Genomic DNA, 23,458 nt, shown 5'->3' with positions numbered 1-23,458 from the left:
TTTACTGATCCTCTTCCTCCTCCCACCCGCACCCTCTGATAGGCCCCAGTGTGTATTGCTTCCCTCTGTGTGTCCGTGTGTTCTCACCATTTAGCTCCCGCTTATAAGTGAGAACGTGAGGTATTTGGTTTTCTATTCCCATGTTAGTTTGCTAAGGATTATGGCCTCCAGCTCCCCATCCATGTTTCTGCAGAGAACATGATCTCATTCTTTTTTATGACTGCATAGCATTCCATGGTGTATATGTACTACATTTTCTTGATCAAGTCTACCATTGATGGATCTTTAGGTTGATTCCATGTCTTTGCTATTGAGAATAGTGTTTGAAATGCATCACTTCTTAGTAATGTATAAGATAACACAAATTCAGTTTTGTTAAACTTGATTAATGTTTATTGACTCAAAATTTATTGTGCTACTAGAACTAAAGATGTAAATTCCCCTATTGCTGACATAAGCCATAACCCTCAGTTGAGGATGAGCCATAAGAAACAGAACCCCAAGAACATAGTATAAGTAGAAACTAAGAGTTGTTAGGGTTGCAGTAGGAGTAAGGTTGCAGTGGGAGTAAGAAGACCTCAATAGAGCCCAGCTCTAACATGTAGGATCTCTGAACCTCAGTTTCTCTATCTGTAAAAGGGGGATACAATGATATCTGATAACTTTTACCTCTCAGGATGATGTGAGGATCAAGTAAGGCACAGTTCAGAGACAATAAAATACTATATTGATGTAAGATATTATTACCAATATTGCAATCATTACCGGCTGTAGAATAGCTCTCTTTCTTCACAGGTTATTTTTGGAGTGACAACAGCTTTGATCCACCTTGGTCATTCAGAGAGTGAATGAGAGGTGAGATTCTGGAATATGGGAAAAGGGCAGGCTCTTTTTCTTGTGACCTGTCCCAGACCAAGGTAGAGCTTCTAGTAGGATCTTGTGTTTGCTTCTGTTAGTTATTTTATATTTTGTTCTGAAAAGTAAGCAATGGGTGCAAAGCAGGCTCACTGTGTGCTGGTTTCCACTTCTGCCCACTGCATCTTGGACTGTGCTTTTACTACTTGCCTGAGTCCAGCAAGATAGAACACTCACATGCATAAGTTTTATGAAGAGGGTTTATTACTCACAGATAGGCAGCAAGGGACAACAGATGCCTAGGATTCAGGGGCAAGCTAGTCCCTCAGGACTCAGGAAAGCTACCTAGGGCAGATGGACTCTCATCTGCAGGCATCCAACCTGCATCACAGCTGAGGAAGTCTGAATAGCAACTGCCTTGAGTTTTATAGTTCAGGGTAATGTGACTTGCTGGGCTAAAGCATTTAAGAACGTCCTTTGTCAAAGAGGGAGGGGGAAGGAACAGAGACAGAGCTGTTCTGACCAGTTCTTCCTTGCCTCAGGATGTGCATTCCCAGTGCATTCTACAGCTATTCTTTTTTTTTTTTTTATTGGGGTCTCTATCACCCAGGGTCACTGCAACCTGGAATTCCTAGGCTCAAGCAATCCTCCCATCTCAGCCTCCCTAGTAGCTGGGATTACAGGTGTGAGCCACTGCACCTAGCTTCTATAATTCTTCTCCTTTTTTTTTTTTTTTAAATGGGGTCTCACTCTGTCACCAGCCTGGAGTGCAGTGGTGTGATCCTGGCCCACTGCAACCTCTTCCTCCCAGGTTCAAGCGATTCTACCACCTCAGCCTCCCGAGTAGCTGGGACTACAGGTGTGCGTGCCACCATGCTCAATTAATTTTTGTATTTTTAGTAGAGACGAGGTTTCACCATGTTAGCCAGGATGGTCTCAATCTGTTCACCTCATGATCCACCCACCTTAGCCTCCCAAAGTGCTGGTACTACAGGTGTGAGCCACCGCGCCCAGTCTACAGTTATTCTTAAGAACTAGAAGTGAGAAAGTGGGGAGAACTGGGTTGGTTCAAGGCCACTGGGAGAACTGTACTGAACTGGGTTAATGAATAAAGGAAAAATGGCAGTGGTAAATGCAGCTTGGCCTCAAATAAATGTTATCATCTATCTGAGCTCACAAAGATCTCTTCTTATTATGTAATTAACACATTCATTCATGCAATATTTATGTATGACCTACTCTGCACTAATTTTGGCTTCCTTTTAGCCTTCGTCATCTGAGCACACTGCTGAACTGTATGAAGATGCCTGCTTAAGCTGTATGTCTCTAATGAGACTGTGAGCTCCTTAAGGGCTGGGCACATACCTCATACCTCTATTCTGTCCTCTGGAATGCTTAGCAGAGTGCTAAGAAAATTTAAGGAGCCATTCTTAGGGGACCCCATAATATTTTCACAGTTTGATTTTTTTTTTTGAGATGGAGTCTCTCTCTGTCACCCAGGCTGAAGTGCAGTGGTGTGATTTCGGCTCACTGCAACCTCCACCTCCCGGGTTCAAGTGATTCTTCTGCCTCAATCTCCCAAGCATTTGGGACTACAGGCACGCCCCACCTTGCCCAGCTAATTTTTGTATTTTTAGTAGAGACGGAGTTTCACCATGTTGGCCAGGATGGTCTTGATCTCTTGACCTCATGATCTACCTGCCTCGCCCTCCTAAAGTGCTGGGATTACAGGCATGAGCCACCGCGCCTAGCCCAGTTTGATGATTTTTTAAAGTGTTGTGCTGCCAGTTGAGTTATTTAGGAAGGGCTGCCCCGAGATGGAGATTAGAATGCTGGGAGTGGATTGGGAGTGGTCTTGGAAGCAATGGCTATGGAAGGAAGGAGAAGGACAGATTGGGCAGAAGAAGATGAACTTCAATGCAGCCTCAAGAAAGTCCTCAGTTCATCCATGGGAAGCTCCGAAGCTAGGATGGCCTCCCAGAGTTGTCCCAACTTGACAAGAGAGCCAGGCCTTGATTCCAGACACAGGAGACAGGCTACCTCCAGAAGGGGTGTGACCTTGAGCAAGGTGGTGAGGAAATGCCAAAAGAAGGTGTCAGTTGAGAGCCATTTGCTGACAGTATTCCCAGTAATGGAGGGAAGAAGTTCTTCAGTCCTGAAGGGGAATTTTGAGCAGCACTTCACAATGTCTATTACTTACTGTAATACTGGTGCAAGACGATGCCAGAAGCCTTATCCAAGGAGAACAAAAAGTGAATTTGAATATTGACATGTTATATCTCTCATATTGTTTCCCGAAAAGATCATTTTTAAGTCACTTCTGAAAGTATACATAAAATAGAAATTCCTCCCAAACATATACTTCAGGAAAATATTTAAAAGCAAGCAAGCAAACAAACAAAATACAGTGGAGATGAAAGTCGTGTTAGTATTAGTATGATTAGTCAAGATAATTTTGTTTCATGTATTTGATCACAGTTCAAATTAGTTCTGGAAGGGGAAATTTAATTGTCTCTTGTAACCAAACTTCAGGAAGGGCACAGTTGCACCTAGACCTCAGGGACTCAGATACTGACGGATCACCTTTTTGTCTCTGCTTCTCTCTTCATATTGTCTGTTGATATCGTTTGGCTGTGTCCCCACCCAATTCTCATCTAGAATTGTAGTTCCCATAATCCCCATGTGTTGTGGGAGGGACCTGGTGGGAGGTCATTGAATCACAGGGGCAATTACCTCCATGCTGTTCTTGTGATAGCTGAGTGAGTTCTCACGAGATCTGATGGTTCTCTCTGCCGCCATGTGAAGAAGGACGTGTTTGCTTCCCTTTCTGTCACGATTGCAAGTTTCCTGAGGCCTCCCCAGCCGTGCTGAACTGTGAGTCAATTAAACCTCTTTCCTGTATTAATTACTCAGTCTTGGGTATGTCTTCACAGCAGTGTGAATACAGACAGAGTGTGTATTCTCCCACACTCACTTCTTCCACACTATTGTAAGTATGGTTAACAGCAGTTTCCAGGCTCATAGTTTCATCACTAGAGAGGACTTAAAACTTGATCTCTCTGTTGTCAAGTTAAAAGTTCCTAGGGGAGGGGGAGGAATGCAAATTAAAACCACAGTGCAATACCACCCTACTCCTTCAAGAATGGCCATTATTAAAAAGTCAAAAGCAACAGATATTGATATGGATATGGGGAAAAAGGAACTTTTATACAGTGCTGGTAGGAATGTAAGTTAGTACAACCTCTATGGAAAACAGTATGGATATTCCTTAGAGAACTAAAAGTAGATCTACCATTTGATCCAGCAACCCCACTACTGAGTATCTATCCAGAGGAAAAGAAGTCAATGAAAAGAATCTTTGCACATGTATGTTTATAACAGCTCAATTCACAATTGCAAAGATGTGGAACTAACCTAAGTGCCCATTGACTAATGAGTGGATAAAGAAAATGTGGCACATGTACATCATGGAATACTACTCAGCCATTAAAAGGAATGAAATAATGTCTTTGCAGCAACTTGGATGAAGCTGGAGGCCATTATTCTAAGTAAAGTAACCCAGGAGTAGAAAACCAAAAACCATATGTTCTCACTTAGAAGTGGGAGCCACTCTATGAGTATGCAAAGGCATGTAGAATGATATATTGGACCGTAGATACTCAGAACAGGAAGGGTGGAAGGGGGGTTAGGGATAAAAATCTACACATTAGGTACAACGTACACTACTTGGGTGATGGGAGCACTAAAATCTCAATTCACTGCTACACAATTCATCTGTGCAACAAAAAACTATTTGTGCCCCAAAAGTTGTTGAAATGAAGAAAATAAAAAAGCTAACCCCTGTGGGAAGGTTTCTGTTGGGCCAGTGTTATCCACAGACCAATTAGCTGTAGCCAGAGGGCAAGATGAAGGTATGATGAACCAATCAACTGGGCCTAGCTGGGCACCCCTAGCCATTCACTGTGTGCAGGGCACATAGGATTATGGGAATTATCACATGGATGTAAGTAACTAAAGTTAAAAAGTGGCATTTTGTGGAAAGAGAGGACAAGCAATGAGTAGACAGAACAAAAGATGTTCACTGCCATATATTAGAGTTTTCTTATCTTCCATGTTTGAATCTTGCCAGGCTAATTTTGTATTCTTTTTGGCTTTGTCATATGGACCAGTGCATTTATTATGGAAATAGATTATATAGCTATCGGTAATTTGTTCATAAATATTAGATTCTGTTCATTTTGCACAGAGATTAATCACCTGCCAAAATGTACATGATTTTCTTGGTGTAGAGAAATCACTTATTAGTCATATTAACAAGGGAATATCAAATATATTTTGAAGGGCTAGAAATGAAGACATAATGACTATATACTTCTTTTTAAAAGGATATTTATTTATTTAACAAATGTCACTTTATAGAAGACATTTCAAACTTATTCAAGTAAACTCTCTTTGAATGATTTATGATGTAATTTTGTTAGCTACATATATCTTTATTATATGAAGATGTGAAAAAAAAAAAACTTTAAAAAGAGTCCCTGTCAATTTCATCTTAAAATCTATGCTTTGAAACAGACATTTTAGAAAAGGTCTGCTTAGCAGTTAACTCTTCTGGTGATGGAGTTGCCAATTTAATATCCATTTCATCCCAGGGTGATTAATTTAAGTCAATTGTGATAATTGCACCTCATGGTAAAACCAATCCCAGTGATTGGTTGGTTCAGAAATTGATCCATGACATGACCATGAAGAAAAGGATGGTTCTGCAGAAAGTTTTCTTTTTCCTACATGTCACGTGAGCTCTGCTCATGCTACCTGTCACCAGTCCAAGGTGCAGCCAACACTGACAACAGCCCAGGAGAGAGATGAGAGAAACCTGAGTCTCTACGGACATTATTGATCAGTGAATTAATCAACGCTTAAGCCTGCCCTTGTCTTCTTGACTTTTGACAGATAATAAATGTATTTCTCATGGTTCAAGCCAGAATCAGGATTTCTACTACTTGCAGCTAAAAATTTCTTAATAGATATAATGGCAAAGTATAAGAGAGAAGTTTATTACCAAATAATTGTAATACTTGTACGTAATCCATACAAACAGAGGTATTTATAAGGCATAGGGATGCTGCAAAGTAGGGAGGTATATGAGGAAGTTTCTGAGAGAAGAAGATGCTTAGGATGGATATTGAAGGACATTTCAGCAAAGGAATGAAGTTGAGGAAGTGCCTTTTGGGCAGAGGGAACAGCATGTGTAAGAGCACAGAATAATAAAATAGATATTCTCAAAATCCCTCAAGTTAGCCAAATTACAAAAGGCATAGAGACATCTTACAGGAACTATGGGTATGGTGGGTACTAATCAGGAAACCAGGAAGTTGCCCGGGACAGATGTGTCTTCCCTCTCTGCCTATCTTGATTTAGTGCCAGATGGTCTCTTAGTATTGCTTTGTTTAGACAATGTGTTCCACTCTCCTGCTGACTTCTGCAAACCAGTCTCTCTGCTCTTCAGTATGAGTGCATGGCTCCCAAAGGACATCACAGGATCAGTATTAGATAATTTCACTAAAAACACTTCCATGCTTTCTTTGACTGTAGTTTCGCTGTCTCCTTGTTGGAGTTTTCCAGGCCAGCCAATGTGCTAGCATTTCCTGACAGCTACTGGCCTACAGTCCAATCTGCTGTATCACTGGGAGACAGGGTCATTATGGTATAAACATGGCTGCCCAGATTCACCATTTCCGTTGGCCTGAGCGATAGTATCAGATCTATACTTCAGAACAACTCTTTCTGAAGTTTGAAGCATGCATGGTAGGGGGTAAATTGGGAGAAAGTGAGGCCAGATAGGAAGTTATTACAGTCTAGATGTTATTACATCTCTGAGCTAAGATGACAGGAGAGGGATGAAGAGAAGAATGATACAAGAAAGGTGAAATTCATTCATTCACTCATTCAACAATATTTATTGAGAATATATTGTGTATCGGTACTCTAGGTACAGTGAACAAAGTAGACAAAAATTCATGTCCTAGTGGAGTATATATATTTGAGAGGGAGTCTCGCTCTGTTGCCAGGCTGGAGTGCAGTGGTGCGATCTCAGCTCACTGCAAACTTCCACTCCCTGGTTCAAGCAATTTTCCTGCCTCAGCCTCCCAAGAAGCTGGGATTACAGGCATGTGTGACCACACCCGGCTAATTTTTGTATTATTGGTAGAGACGGAGTTTCACCATTTTAGCCAGGATGGTCTCGATCTCCTGACTTCGTGATCTGCTCGCCTTGGTCTCCCAAAGTGCTGGGATTACAGGCATGAGCCACCACGCCGGGCCACGAAGCTTATATTTTAAAGAAGGGATGCGAATCAAGAAATAATTTGAGTAAGTAAAACATGTATTACGTGAAATGGTGATAAGTGCTGTTCAAGTGCTCTTGCTATTTATCCAAATATCCCCCAAATTTACCATTTTATTATGCTCATGGATTCCGTGGATCAGGAATTCAGAGCTGGTTCAAGGACTCTGCTCCATAGCGTCTAATACCTGGGGGTTCCACAGGGAAGATGCTACAGATGCTGGCACTCGACAGCCCGACCCTGGAAGCACCTGGAGGCAGTCGATAGTGGCTGTCACCTGGGAGCTTTGGCTGCTGCTGTTGGTGGACGCAACTACACAAGACCTTTCCCTGTGGCCTTTTTTCCTTACAGCATGGTCGTGTCGGGGTAGCTGGACTTCTTATATTGTAGCCCAGGGCTCCAGAGGCATGTGTCCCAAGAGAACCAAGGGGAAGCTGTGCGGTGTTTTCTGACTCAGTCTTGAAAGTTATACAGCAAGAGTCCATGAGTGAACCTCAGATTCAGGGAAGAGGAGTAATGCTGTTTTGGTGAGATAAGTGTCAAAAAAATTTACGGGCAGTTTTTGTTTGTTTGTTTGTTTGAGATGGAGTCTCACTGTGTCATCCAGGCTGGAGTGCAGTGGCACCATCTTGGCTCACTGCAAGCTCTGCCTCCTGGGTTCATGCCATTCTCCTGCCTCAGCCTCCCGAGTAGCTGGGAATACAGGTGCTCATCACCATGCCTGGCTATTTTTTTTTTTTTTTGTATTTTTAGTAGAGATGGGGTTTCACCATGTTAGCCAGGATGGTCTCGATCTCCTGACCCTGTGATCTGCCTGCCTAGGCCTCCCAAAGTGCTGGGATTACAGGAGTAGGCCACTGCGCCAGGCCTTTACAGACAATTTTAAACACCCTTACAGCAGTGCTCTGGCGAAAAGTTGATCAGGATTAAAGGGATAGGGTCTGCCATGGGGAAAAGCTGGAGATGGCTTTCCATTTTAATTAGCGCGGCCATCTGAAAAGAAAATTCTCACAAAGACCTAAGGGAGGTTTAGGAAGGAAGGCACATTGTAGGCAGGTGGACAGCAAACACAGCAAGCTTGTTGAATGTAGTAACTAAGTAGCTTGGCTGGTGGTGAAGAAGAGGGAAGGAATGGAAGAAAGTTCTAGATTTCTGGTTTCAGTGTCTGGATGAATAGCAGTTCCATTGACCAGGAATCAGAACACAGGAAGTGAATGAGAGAGGACTGAATGCAGTCTTGGACATATTCTACTCCAATGTGTATCAGATGTCAGTGTGTGTGTGTGTGTGTGTGTCTGTGTGTGTGTGTGTCTGTGTGTGCATGTGCATGTGTTCATTCAGTAGTAAGCAGAGATTGGGGAGGTCTGGGCTGGACATCTGGGTTTTAAAATGCTCAATATCTAGATGGTATCAGAGCCCTTTAGAAATAGATGAAATTGACTAGTGAGGTGAGGTAACACGTATGCCAAACACTAATATTTAAGGTAGGAGCAAAAGGCCTAGTATAAGATTTTGAACTGGCTTGAGAAGTAGGAGAGACAGGAAAGATGAATGATTTTAGGGTCAGAAAAAGGTAGAGAAAGGCTTAGGGACCTTCAAATGTCTTTCTGACTGATGCACAAAATCCTACCATTCAAAATTTCTTCCATTAGTTTTAAATGTTCTCTCTCTAAAATTTCTCTATTAAGATATAAACGTCCCAGCAGGGCAGAAAATTGAGCCACTGATACCTGAGCAAATGGAAGGCAGGAGAGCACTTCAAAAAGGGAAGGGGTTAAAAAGTGGAAGAAAGTGGAGCTGCTCCCTACAGAATGGGAGAAAATTTTTGCAATCTACCCATCTGACAAAGGGCTAATATCCAGAATCTACAAACAACTTAAACAAATTTACAAGAAAAAAAAAAAACCCATCAATAAGTGGGCAAAGGATATGAACAGACATTCCTCAAAAGAAGACATTTCTAGAACTAGAAATACCATTTGACCCAGCAATCCCATTACTGGGTATATACCCAAAGGATTATAAATCATGCTACTATAAAGACACATGCACACTTATGTTTATTGCGGCAGTATTCACAATAGCAAAGACTTGGAACCAACCCAAATGTCCATCAATGATAAACTGGATTAAGAAAATGTGGCACATATACACCATGGAATACTATGCAGCCATAAAAAATGATGAGTTCATGTCCTTTGCAGGGACATGGACGCAGCTGGAAACCATCATTCTGAGCAAACTATCACAAGGACAGAAAACCAAACACCGAATGTTCTCACTCATAGGTGGGAATTGAACAATGAGATCACTTGGACACAGGGTGGGGAACAGCACACCCCGGGGGCCTGTCATGGGGTGGGGGGCAGGGGGAGGGATAGTGTTAGGAGAAATACCTAATGTAAATGACAAGTTAACAGGTGCAGCAAACCAATGCGGCAGATGTATACCTATGTTACAAACCTGCACGTTGTGCACATGTATCCTAGAACTTAAAGTATAATAAAAGAAAAAAAAAAAAGAAAAGGAAAAGAAAAAAAGTGGAGTTGCTCAAAGACATCTTTTGTCAATTTCCTATTTTTATTAGACTGCAGCTAGCAATGGTGCCTGGGCAGAGTGTGTTTGGGGGACCTTGACATATCTTTAATTTTGAGGGTTAAAATAGGTCACATAGGATATTTTATGTTTCAGTAATACAAACAGGAAATGGTAAGTGGGGATGGGGGCAAGTTCTTTTTTATTTTTTTTATTTTTTATTATTATGCTTTAAGTTCTAGGGTACATGTGCATAACGTGCAGGTTTGTTACATATGTATACTTGTGTCATGTTGGTGTGCTGTACCCATCAACTCGTCAGCACCCATCAACTCGTCATTTACATCAGGTATAACTCCCAATTCAATCCCTCCCTCCTCCTCCCTCCCCATAATAGGCCCCTGTGTGTGATGTTCCCCTTCCCAAGTCCAAGGGATCTCATTGTTCAGTTCCCACCTATGAGTGAGAACATGCGATGTTTGGTTTTCCGTTCTTGCGGTAGTTTGCTGAGAATGATGGTTTCCAGCTGCATCCATGTCCCTACAAAGGACACAAACTCATCCTTTTTAATGGCTGCATAGTATTCCATGGTGTATATGTGCCACATATTCTTAATCTAGTCTGTCACTGATGGACAATTGGGTTGATTCCAAGTCTTTGCTATTGTGAATAGTACTGCAATGAACATACGTGTGCATGTGTCTTTATGGTAGCATGATTTATAATCCTTTGGGTATATATCCAGTAATGGGATATCTACAACTTCTAGTTGTAGATCCTTGAGGAATCGCCATACTGTTTTCCATAATGGTTGGACTAGTTTACAGTCCCACCAACAGTGTAAAAGTGTTCCTATTTCTCCACATCCTCTCCAGCACCTGTTGTTTCCTGACTTTTTAATGATTGCCATTCTAACTGGTGTGAGATGGTATCTCATTGTGGTTTTGATTTGCATTTCTCTGATGGCCAGTGATGATGAGCATTTTTTCATGTGTCTGTTGGCTGTATGAATGTCTTCTTTTAGAAGTGTCTGTTCATATCCTTTGCCCACTTTTGGATGGGGTTGTTTGTTTTTTTCTTGTAAATTTGTTTGAGTTCTTTGTAGGTTCTGGATATTAGCCCTTTGTCAGATGAGTAGATTGCAAAAATTTTCTCCCATTCTGTAGGTTGCCTGTTTACTCTGATGGTAGTTTCTTTTGCTGTGCAGAAGCTCTTTAGTTTAATTAGATCCCATTTGTCAATTTTGGCTTTTGTTGCCGTTGCTTTTGGTGTTTTAGACATGAAGTCCTTGCCCATGCTTATGTCCTGAATGGTATTACCTAGGTTTTCTTCTAGGGCTTTTATGGTATTAGGTCTAACATTTAAGTCTTGAATAAATTTTCATATAAGGAGTAAGGAAAGGATCCAGTTTCAGCTTTCTACTTATGGCTAGCCAATTTTCCCAGCACCATTTATTAAATAGGGAATCTTTTCCCTATTTCTTATTTTTGTCAGGTTGTCAAAGATCAGATGGCTGTAGATGTATGGTATTATTTCTGAGGGCTCTGTTCTGTTCCACTGGTCTGTATCTGTTTTGGGGGCAAGTTCTTTAAGGAAATGACAGTCTAACAGCTCAGGAGAAAAGTGCAAATATGAATTTACAGACCTTTAGCTCCATCTAGTGGCTAGATGATGAAAGGAACAAATATTTTATAACATCATGGTTCTTTAGCTACATTACTTTTACATGTCAGTCTATAATTACTTCCAGGATAGTTATGTATTATGATATACAGTTCCTTTTGTTTAACAATTTTCAACTAATCTATTGATTTGTCATCTAGCTAAATAACTGGTTTCCCAAATTGTTGGAATGTGCTGTTGGAAAGCTGGGGAAGGAGAAATAGATAAATGGATATAGACAAATGCCTCTTAACTACTTGAAAACTCTTACATCTCTGCTTATTATAGTATTCAACACATGCTAGCTTCCTCTGATTTAGCATTGTATATAGAATTGCCTCTCTCAGAAGGTAAATAATACTAACAGTCATGCTAATGATGATGATAATGATTGTGACCCAGGAAGAGATGTTTGAAGGGAAGAGAGTTCAAATAGTTATAGTTTGTTATTTATGAGGTTGGAAAAGTGAAATTAATCTGTAGGAAAATAAAACAGAACCTGAAATAAAGAATTGATTGAATTATTTCCAGTAAATGACACACACACACACACACAATTTAAACAATTGCATCAGCAAATTTGCAATGTCATGTTCTAGAAGTATTTCCTAAGGTGGCAAGTTTTTTTGGTATTTGCTTACAGGCTGATAAATCTCAGTAGCCAAAATTTGTGCTCATTATGGCAATGAAAGGGAATATTTACAGACGATTCCAACTTTTGGAAAATTGACACAACTGGGTCAGGTCTATGGCACATCCACAGACTCACGGTGAGCTTGGAAAAATAATGAGAATGACGGAACAGGTTCTGAGGTGGTCTTATAATATTGTACTCCATCTTTTCAGAGGAGGATAAATGATAGGAACGGGCTTATGTTTTCTTCATGAGAATTTGAATACAAGATGTATTAATTAAACATCTTCATTTTACTGATGGAGAAACTTGAGTCAACAGTGATTAAATTACACAGCTATTTGGTTGCAGAGTTAAGACTAGACCTATGTTTTTTATTCCCGATCTACTATTCTTTTCAGTACAACTATTAATAGAAGAGTTCTCCATTTCCGTAGAAGACCAAAGTAAGAGAACGTGAGCTTACATTTGCATCAAGGAAGTTTGGATAAATTGAGGAAGATTAGTTAAGTGTAAAGTAACTAAATACCGAACTTCCTTTATTCTAACATGTACTTAAAAAATATTAACATTATGAAATCAACCTGAATCTTATAATCAATATTAAAACATAATTGCTGGCAGGCAGTGGGGGAAGTTGTAAAGCGGTCATGTTTATGTGTCAGAATTTACTAACATTCTCATTTAATAGAGTATAGAATTGGCAGAGTAAGGCATTGGCTTAATTTCTGAAAGAAACTGTTTATTTCCAGCAAGATGGGATTCAATTAAGGAAAAAAACTAAAATTGCAATTTAAATCACTGATATTCATTCATTTGACTTGAAATCCTAGAGGTCAAAACGTTAAGAAGAGGTAAGCAGCTCACCATGATGCTACTCATGCACTTTCAGGGGTCACACTTAATTTGGAGGAATTTTTATACCAAATTTGAAAAAGCGTAGACCTGAATCTTGTGAATCCCAAAAGGAAACGGTGTGTGATTGTATGGATAAATACATGTTATAGTTGTGTTCATATATTTTAGAACTTGTGATCATGTAATGTAATGGGTTTTTTCTTAATCGCTTATTAAATTGATCATTTTACAATCAGTGGCATTTAAGAATAGGTGTCATTTGGTTTATCACAGCAGCATTGCATCCTAGAAAGAGCACTGACTCAGAAGCTAGGTCTGGAAACTACTCTGCTCCTCTGTCTGCTACTGTGTTGTCCTTGAGCAGCTGACTTCCTCTCTAAATGTCAATTTCCTTCTGTAAATTCGGGAGAATATCATGAATCTTGCAAGCATATTGTGAGCATTAAATGAGATTATGTATGTAAAGTGCCTACCACAATATCTGTCACATAGTAAGTGCTCAACCAAGGGAGCCGCAGGAAACTTATGGTCAACAAAGAGATTTGTTAAGAGATGTTGACCGAAGGGTAAATTTCTTTGATTTGATCCCATGCAGTTTAAACAGTGCTTCTTACTATTTAAAAATCTATGCCCTATCAGTCGAGAAGATTTTGAGGCCGGGCGCGGTGGCTCACACTGTAATCCCATCACTTTGGGAGGCCGAATTCAAGAGATTGCGATCATCCCAGACAATATGGTGAAACCCTGTCTCTAATAAAAATACAGAAAAAATAGCTGGGCGTGGTGGTGCATGCCTGTAGTCCCAGTTACTCGGGAGGCTGAGGCAGGAGAATCACTTGAACCCAGTAGGCGAGGTTGCAGTGAGCTGAGATCGTGCCACTGCAGTCCAGCCTGGCAACGGAGCAAGACGCTGTTTCAAAAAAAAAAAAAGAAAAAAAAAAGAGAGAGATTTTGAGATGTCTTTCTACATTTTGGGGACTGAAAGAATGTGTATTAAAACATCTGTCCAAATATAGTATGGAATATGTTTTTATAAATTCCTGTTTTCTCTCCCTTCTCCCTATCCTGAGAGGTACCTCTACCCAGCTGAGAACCATTGATTCAAAACATGGTGTCAGAAGGGGATCTTAGAAACATTTAGATATTTAAGTTCATATTAGGAACATAACAGTCAGTTCAATCATTTTTCACCTACTGGCCTCATCGTCCTTATGTTTGGTAAACACACTGGGTAAAGAGAGATATATGAAACTGGTCATCATCTTGCTTATCCTCCTTTCAAGAGTTATCCAAAATACATGCAACGGAGCCATATTTACAAGGTGATCTAAGAATGTGCATGCACAATTGAAGTATACCATGTGTTTGTCATGAAGAAGATACCAACTGTCATGAAGCAAAAAACCCAACGGAACCCAAAGCAAACCCCAAAACCAGTGGGTTGCGAGAATAAACCACCACCATTAACAACAACAAAATTCTGTGGCCTAGTGATTAAGGAAATCACAAGGCCAAATTTCATCCCAGTCCATAGGGAAACCCAAAGAGAAAAGACTTCAATAGCCTCCAATCCCATTTCCTTCACTGTAGCGAGTGTTCATAAAAACAGTATTGACAATCTGGAGTTGGCTGACTTTTCCTGATTTTATGCTAGTTTGACTTGCACTCAAGCTTTAATTTTGCTCCCCGCTCAGCTTTCAGGAATGGACAGGCAGAATTCTCTGGGCACTATTAACTTTTCAAAAGCTACTTGACTATTTGCATATCGCCTGCAATGCGCACCACGCTAACCTTGCCTTGCTACAGCTCCTCAGGAGACAGATTCCCCTGTCGGCTTTGTTCAGCAACCCAAAATGTAATCAAGTAACCACTCTACTGTAGAGGGAAGAAAGGGAAGGATTTCAGGGCTGAGCACAATGGTGATACCATGGGAAAATTCCAAGAATTCCGTGAACCACGGTCCTCACCCCTGGTTGTGCCCCTGCCTCACTAATCTTTCAGATTAGTTCAGCCTAATGAAAACTAATAACATATAAAGCAAGTAATAATATTCATCGTCCATCTTTCTTTCATGTGCTTTTTGCTCACTCTGCAAGTTCTGATTTAGGCAAGCTGAATTCTCAGAAAGCACCACTAACTGCCTCCTGGGGCTGCTTCGTTCAGTGCTCATCTAGGGAAGGAAGTAACTGATAAGAATCCAGCTGCTAAAAAGTCATTATTTGTTCGTAGGCAGTGTGGAAGAGGTCGGTCTAATAGTTTCTGTTTCCCAAGGATTCGGTTCCTCAACACAACAGACTCTTATTAATCACAACTTTTCTTTCATTGTGTATAAATGTCAAAATATGATAGAAATTCTCGCCAGCCGCTCTCAGAATATTTTCTTACTATTTAGCATTACTTATGAGTTTAATTTCTTTCTGGGAAGGGAAGAAGTTCTTTATTTCAGATGTTTTAATATTTTTCAAAACTATAGGTGGGTCTTACTACAAGGTGAACTAAAATTATCAGCAGTATGTTATTTGATAGAAAATATTCTTGTATCTCCTTTTCCAGTTTAAATTAGAAGTATGGCTACCAGGAAAAAAAAAGGAATCATTTTTCTCCTTGCTACATAAAAATAGGTCAAGTAATTTAAGCCAGTCCATTGCAATTAAAATTCTGACATTGCCATTGTTCCTTCTATTCTAGGGGGAGAAGACAAACAGAGCCCATGATAATAGGGGTTCACTGGCTAAGTCATTTGATGTGCTACCTATTGTTCTCTTCTGGAGGCTCAGCCTCAACCTGCCTGGGAGCGCTGATTTTGATGATAGTGGTACAGTCCCAAAATGATAAATACCACCTCTGAAGCATGCGTTTCTGAAGAGGTGTAATGCTGCTTTCATGCTAGCAAAACAATTCCATTGCAGAGGAAAACAATTGCCAATGGCATGGGTCCTAAATTCCTTGAATTCTAAATTTATTTATTTTTTGGAGACAATGTTATCTCCCCGGTTTATTTTAAAGTAAATTTTACTGACTCAATTAGACAGCAACACTCATCCTCATTAAAGATCCTGCAGTCCTTTCACAAGATTAGGGCTGGTGGCTTGGTCACATTCCAATGTGGATAATTGCATTCTGCATTCCTGGATATTTCCCTCCACCTTTCCAACCTCATACCATCAAATGCATTGTTATTTTCCCTTACTGCAAATCAACAGTGCTGTTGTGGAGGCGCCGAGGGTTTGCCATCCCCTCAGTTTACAGGCTAAAGCATCGGCCCAAACCACTGCTCCTTACGCTTTTAAAAGAAAACCCCTTAGGTAATGCATATTTTCAAATATGAGGCAAATCTCAATTATGCACACTTAATCATAGGTTAAGGTCTTTGGTAAGTAAAATATTCTTATTTTATAAAGGATGTTTATTTTGGAATCTTCTTTGATTTAAAAAATGTGTTGCTCGAATATGTGCTGTTTGCTCAAAGAAGAAAACAGTCTTCAGAAATGGTAACAAAACAAACAATAAAGAGAAAAACCTCTTGAGGAAACAGCTTTTCATTGACCTTCTAAATAAATTCCACAAGGGGGCGAAAACACCTAATGGTCTGGGGCTGCAAAGTTTGTATTGCAAAACTGGCCACCCATAATAGATTAGTGGATTAATATTTTTCTCTAAAGGATCTGGCCTTTAATGTTGACATCAATTTATAGCCATCCCAGGCGTTTACAGTAGTAAAAGTCATGGAGACCATAAACTTCACAATAGATGTCAGCCTTCTGCTACCAGTGCTCTAGCCCAGCACCCCATAAACAGTGGTGATTAGGTAACTGTTCTTCAAAGACCCATCCATAGCTCTAACGTCTTTATCAGCTCCGGCAAAGATACTGTCACAAGGATTTTATCAGGCACAAGACAGAAGTACACGTTTTTATTAATGTGGACTTATTTTTCTGACATGTAGCTATGAGGTTGCACTGCGGCTTATCATTGATCTCTTCTTGAAAATCAAGTGTCTATTTTTGGGCAAAGCTTAAAGAACAGAAGCTCTCTTGTATCATATTAGAACTTTTTGACAAACAGCCAAGGTACAGAGGTCAAATTTCCCCATATGCTATAAGCAACTTAGTAGGAAGCAAGACCACAAAAGGTTTTGCAAATGTCTGCCAGTAGCCGGGTGATCTAGGTCACTGTACAGGTTTCATTAATCAGGTTGTTGAAACAAGGAGTTATTTTTCTCTGCTTAAGAGATCTGCAGATATCACGTAGAATCTGCTCAATTGTCGATCAAGAAAGAGTTTTTAATGAAACAGATCATTCAAGTGAATGGGGGTGGGGGAGCATTGTATTTGTATTAAAGACAAATTGTGCTTTTTAGCCCAGCTCCTCTGTTTGAGTCCTCTGTTCTGGTAGGGATGGGCTCAAGAGCTAATAATAGTTCCTTGGGCTCTGCATCTCCACATACGTGTTCCGGCGTTTGAGCAGCAGGAGGAATTTAGTGACAGAGCAGGTGTTGTGGCTTATTCCCTGGCAGAATAAATGGTGAAGGGTGGTGGCAAGACAATTCTTTTGCTTCTTTATGCAAAAAAACAATGCCTTTAACCGCTTTCCTTTTTTCCTGGCACTAGTGAAAAAGGATAGGAGTTGTTGTATTAATATGTATGCAAACATATTTTTTCACTTGAGCCTCTGGAAAAAAAAAGAGAAAGAAAAACTTACTGTGAAAAAGCTTAGCCAGAAAGATTTATAGCTAATTGCAGATTTAGTATTGACATGTCTTAGCTGAAGAAAACTTCAGCTTTAACTATTAATGTGGAAATCTGGATCAGTTTTTAAAGTGGGATAAAAAGAGTTTTGGATGATTCAGTATATTTTCAGAAATTATTTGAACGTAATTTTAAATAAGAAAGTGTCAATTATAGAGGTATATAAAAAACCCGGTGGAGTGTGTGCATTTTAATTTTACATGGCCTGCCTTGGAAATAGAATTATAAAATATAGATGATCTGAATTATACTTAAAGCAGCCTTTATGCCCAACTTACTCTCTCGTAACACTTCTAAATATCCGCTCCTCCTGATTTCTTATAAACTATGGAATTTAAGATGAGAATCGAAGTCTAAATGAAATGGGTTTTTAAAGCATTATTTGTAAGATTTTCTTCAACCTACATTTTTTACTTCCCCGAGTAAGTTACGTATAAAAGTCTGTATTTTTTCTTGAAGGTAGGTGTGTTGCTCTTATAAACATAAGCCATGGAAACATGAAGGAGAAAAACAAAATTCCTTCTCCTTCCACCTGGGATAATTCGAGATTTTCACTCTATTACTTTTTCCTTCGCTTGATTATATAAGGCAAAACTTGACACCCACTTAGTTGTAGCTATGGTCTTCTTGGTAAGTCATCTATCTAGGTAAAATTAAAATATTATTTTTAGGTGCTTTGCATCCCATGCATGCAACAGGAAAAGCTCAGAATTCAGGAGAACAGGGCATGCTTAAGAGGGAACATCTTGTAAAGATTGTAATTTGACCTTTGAGTCAACCTGAGTACATTTTTAAATATTATAGGACAAAATGGAAAGCCTCAAGGCGGAATTCTGCCCCCTTTTCCTCTCAGAACTATAAACCAGTCAGACACTGTTTCAGGGATTACCCTAGAAAATATGTACCTATCCTTGGCACTTTCGCTGAAAAATAAAACTATCATCACTGGAGATAGAGGTAGATTTACATTTAATGCCACCCCCATCAATCAATCAGTATATTATTCCAATCTACCTCCATTTAAGTAGTAGAATCAGGTATAAACAGAAACACTTGATTTTTTTTGCCTCCTGTCCATTGAAAAAGATAATGTTGAATATTGCAAACCTTTCTAACTCTGGAGTACACTTGATATGACGGCAATTAAGGAAAAAAAAAAAGCACTGTGACAACTTTGCAGCTTTTGATTAAAGCACACCAAGAGGCATGTTACAATGATAACAATGAAGCATTATGCCAATTATGTTAAATCCTGCTCTCCGCTTAAGCTCATCATGACCTGTTTTAGTGTCCTGTAATTTATCCTTTGGAATGCTTACTCTCATCAATAAGGTGTTCAACTCAAAGACGGGGGAAAAAAGCCACCAAAGGTAACAATCACTCCCAAATGACTTCTGGAAAACAAGTTATTTCTTAACTTTTTATTGACATTGGCAAATTAAAATAGAATAAATTAACAAGTATTTTTTCAAAAAAATGTTTTGTACAAAAATACTGTCAAAATTTCCTAAAAAGCTTTCAACACAGTAGTATCTTTTCATGTACTGAATATAACTATTAGCACAGTGTCAAAATGTTGAAGACAGAAACAAAATAAAAATCTGTGAAATGTTTGCCACTGACGACATTCCACACCCTATTATCATCTGTACATATGGGGGCGGGGGGTGGGCAGGGGGGACAGCCAACTTGAAAGTGAACAGTATGACTTTTCCTGATCCAGAACAGTTTGGCCCACATCTGTTTAATCTTCCAGTTTAGCATATTTTAAAAATTAGTCTGTACTCAAATGCATAGTTAAAAAAATGAAGCGAGATGGCAGAGTTTGTGCAGTAATATCTGCCCTTCAAAGTTCATGCAACCAACTAATGCAATTTTTCCTTTCACTCGTAAATCTGAATGCAGTTCAGTCATTTGAAACCATCTACAAAATCCACAAGATTAAGCAGTTTGCCAAGATTAATATCTAACAGTTGAGCACTGGAGAAAGTGAGGGAAAGGAGTAAAAACAAACAACGAAAAAGACCAAGTTAGCTAGATATTTCAACTACATAAGGGAGGTGAATGTCAAGGCTACAAAAACGAAACAAAAACAGGAAAAAAAAAAGTGGCAGCAATTTTTTTTTAAACCAATTTGTACAAGTTTATAGTTTACTTTGTTTCCAAGTTCTCAAACCTTTCAAGATCTGAAAAGTGAGATACTGTGTCTTAGGGAATGTTTCTTTTAATTCACAACGAAGAAGTTGGGGGTTTGATTTCTTTCGCTGGGGTTTCGATCGAGTCAACAGCTCACTCTGCTAGGCTGCTGTTTGCACACGAAGTCCGTCATAAAATCAAACTCGTTTTGCCCCAGCCAGAGTTCGGGCAGCTCTTTGATGCGGTCCAAACCCATTTCTATCACCAAGGACATAAGAACTTCCTCGTCGATGAAATCAGTGTCTATGACATTGGGCGGCAGCATTGCAGCAGGGACGTGGGCCACGGAGGCGGGCATGTTGCCGCTGCCGCTGCCGCCGCTGCCGCCGCCGCTGTTGCTGCTGCCCGCGCCGCCGCCCGAGCTGCCGCCAGAGCCGCCGGGGGTGCTGCTGCCGCCCGAGCCGCCGGGGGTGCTGCTGCCGCCGCTGTGCTTGGGGTTGCAATCTCGGAAGTGCTGGTTTGTCCCGTTCATCTGGTGGCCTGCAGCAGGGTGCAAATCCGGCATGTAGTGGTTGTGGGGGTAGGGGTGATGGTTGAAATACTGGTTGTTGAGCTTCTGCAGCTGCATGCTGGCCGGCAGGGAGCCTCCCTGACTGGCCACCGGGGGGCCCATGAACTGCGAGTTGTTAAACCTGGCCGCGGGGGCCAGTGCGCTCGGGGGGTGCCCTCCGTTCACAGTCCCCGGCCCCATCGCATGCCTGATGCCGCTCGTGGCATTCATGTTGCCCGCGCCGTAGTGTATGTGCTCGCCCATCAGGGCGTTGAAAGCGTGCTGGGGCTGCTGCTGCTGGTGGTGATGGGGGCTCGGGAACTGCCCCATGCCCATGCGGTGGGCAGGGTGGTGGTGCAGCCCATTGGTGCCGTCGGGGAAGCGCCCGTGGTTCATGGCCATCATATGGTCTGCCATTTCCAGTCCTGGAAGTGAAAAGGGCAGACGATGAGACCCGCGCCACACGTGTCGCCCACCACAGCGCACCCCACTTTTGCCCGCCTCTGCCCCCCAGGATTCCCGGGCGCACGTCGGCTGCAAACCACCCCCCCCACCCCAAGATCCCACTAGCAGCCTGTGCACCCGGGCTCGCCACCACGGAGGAGCTGCCACTCATAACATAGCCAAGCGCTGCATAAACAGCCCCTTCCCCTGCGATCGGGCGGGGGGACCCGAGCCCACACCCCCTCTGCTCCCCGAAGTGGCCTAATAAAGGAAGTGCCCCGTAGCCCTGCCGCGAACTTCAGGCATTAAATCAGCCCTCCTCATCCTGTTGTTGCACATCCTGTTGTTATTCCCCAGCTTCGCCTCACGCTCTTCCTCCGGGCAAACCCTGCCCTCGGAGGACTGGGCTGGCAGGAGCCCCAGCCAGCTTCGCCCGTCGCGCTTACCTTCCGTTTTTGCGATTTGTGCTCCGAAGACCGAGGGCGGGCTCGTCGGGTCCAGGACCAGCTCAGCAGCACATAGAGGGGGCCTTCTTGGCGTGCAAAACGCTTCGCTGTCGCGATGTCGGCGCCGAGGTCTCGCAGCGGCCGCTGGGGCAGATTCGGAGCCGTTCCCTTTTATTTCCCCTCCGCTGCCCTCACAGCTCGGCAGGACCGCCCGGCAGCTGCCAACAATGAGCTGTGTTTCTTAGGGCTTTGGCCACAGTTAATATAGGCATTTCAGGAAGGGCGGAGCGAGAGCCTCCAGGGCGGGCGGCGCCAAGACGCGGATTCCGGAATGCCACGGACACCCTGGACCGGGTCTGGGAGCCGCGTCCCCGCCACCCGCGGCACGTGCGCAGAGGCTGCGGGGCCCGGGGGCCGCCCCGTCGCGCCGTCCCTCCCCGACTCTGGTTTCTTCCCGGCCCAGAAACGCGAGGTTAGCTCAGTCACCCCCGAGGCATGGGGGAAATCCTACCCGGCCGCCCCGCCCGAAGGTAGCGCCTGCCCGGATAGGAGCGAGGAGAGCTCACCGCCCCACTCTGGTTGGATCTTCCCCACCCCCAGCTCTCTCACTCGGCTCACAGCGATCTGGCCGGCCCTCTACGGGAAAAGGGGACTCGCCCAGCGCCCCCGCCAGCCAGAGTGCCCTTCTGCCTCCCCGGTTTTGCAAAAGCTTCCCCAGACTGCGAAGAATGGCTGTGCTTCCTCGAGTTGGGTTTTAAAGACCTGGACAAATAATGCGCCCTTTCCTGACTGCCCTTTCCTAGGTTGTGCCTTTGTGTTTTCATATGGGCAGTGGGTAGACCTACTCTAGATCACCGCGTGTAGATGCATTTTTTTCCTCCACTCCTTTCAAGGACAGGAGCTGGGGGCGGGGAACGGCAGCGGCTGCAGGTGGACGGAACGCGCTCGCGGGCCCGGCCAACCCCGCTCCCGCGCCCTGGAATTCCAGTCCGCGCTTTCGGGCCCACCCGCCGCTCCCGGGGTACGTGTGCTTCTGCTAAGTTTGCGTTTGCAGCTCTTGGTAGCTTTGGCATCCGAGCTGAGGCGTCTCTGCTCTGTAAACAAACTCAGCGATCCTCGTCCCCAGATCCACCTTTTTGCACATACAACACAGTTACTTGCTTCTGCTGTTGCCCTGGATCCGGGAGGTGGGGGTGTGTGCAAACTTGCACAGCCTCCCTCCGGGCTCTGCCTGACGGTTTGGGGTTGATTTAGAAGCAAACGGGTTTGTAATTAAGAAATTCGAGGGCTGAGTAAGGCTGCTGCTCCTGGAAAAGGAAAACAAATAGATAACATGGTAATCGCTTTGTAAATAAAGTCGTTCTGGAGGTGGGCACGTAGCTGCACGTCCCGGATGGCACCACGCGCACACACACGACTGGGACTCTTCCTTTTCAGTGAAATTGTTCAGCGGGGCAATAGGCGATAATAATAACCTTGCTTTCAGAACGCGGTACAACGAGCCTGGTCGCCCGTTTGGTTCATTGACTTGCAAATAAAACCCTTAACACAGGTCTGGGCTACTACCCAGGCGGAGCTCTCTGGTTTTCTCACATAGGGAAGCCGAGTTGTTTCCCCAACACCAGGATGGGGCTGCTCTGAGCTTTTATATTGCTCTTTATGTGGTAAAATCGAGTTTAGCGCTCCGAATAAGGACTTCTGGGCAGTTGTTCTTCATAACTCGATAGCCATTGAAGACTTCCTGCTGCGAAGAGCGAGTCCGCCTCCCCGCCCCCTTCGTCTTTTTCCCCCTTCTTGCACACGAGACTTTTAAAGGCCCTATTTCTTGAGGTCTGGAAATTCTGATACATCTCCCCGTTCAGGAATTTGCAAAAGAGACCCAATCCTAATTACTTTCGTCTATGACCCCTCTGTCTTTTCCTAGTCAGGCATATTTTTTTAAATGTTGTTACTTTTTCTCTTTTCTTTTTTCCTCTTCCAGGGTCTCCGGCAAACCATGCATGCAAATCATTTTTAAACCTCAAAAATATTTACTTTTTAGAGATACAGGCACAGGACACATTGCATTGTTAGTTGCAACAATTCCCTATTCTCCTAACCTCCCACCACCTTTGCCTGTAGGTCATGCAGCTTACCGAATCAGAGGCTTGGGTACCTGAAGGGACCACCACTTCCTATAAAAAAAAAGATTATAAAATATTGGTCAACCCCAGCCTCAAAAATCGCGGGATTGTTTACTTTCC

General features: G+C 42.5%; 1 protein-coding gene across 3 annotated transcripts; it reads right to left on the bottom strand.

Annotated features, from left to right (window-relative positions):
- Positions 1–19,045: 19,045 nt before the first annotated feature.
- On the bottom strand, positions 19,046–21,448 carry CITED2 (Cbp/p300-interacting transactivator, with Glu/Asp-rich carboxy-terminal domain, 2). Of its 3 annotated transcripts, none has more exons than XM_011962056.1 (2): positions 21,216–21,448; positions 19,046–20,750 (listed from the first exon to the last, which is right to left on the bottom strand). In XM_011962056.1, the coding sequence occupies exon 2, from the start codon at positions 20,740–20,742 to the stop codon at positions 19,921–19,923; it is 822 nt and encodes a 273-aa protein (XP_011817446.1). In that variant the 5' UTR covers positions 20,743–20,750; positions 21,216–21,448; the 3' UTR covers positions 19,046–19,920. The 3 variants fall into 3 exon arrangements, with proteins under 3 accessions (XP_011817446.1, XP_011817447.1, XP_011817445.1); XM_011962057.1 differs by lacking the exon at positions 21,216–21,448 and adding an exon at positions 21,067–21,165; XM_011962055.1 differs by lacking the exon at positions 21,216–21,448 and adding an exon at positions 20,935–21,010.
- Positions 21,449–23,458: the final 2,010 nt, after the last annotated feature.

This window comes from Colobus angolensis, unplaced genomic scaffold, assembly GCF_000951035.1.
Source record: "Colobus angolensis palliatus isolate OR3802 unplaced genomic scaffold, Cang.pa_1.0 Scaffold58, whole genome shotgun sequence".
NCBI lineage: Eukaryota > Metazoa > Chordata > Mammalia > Primates > Cercopithecidae > Colobus > Colobus angolensis.
This window is presented reverse-complemented; position numbering and strand designations above follow the sequence as displayed.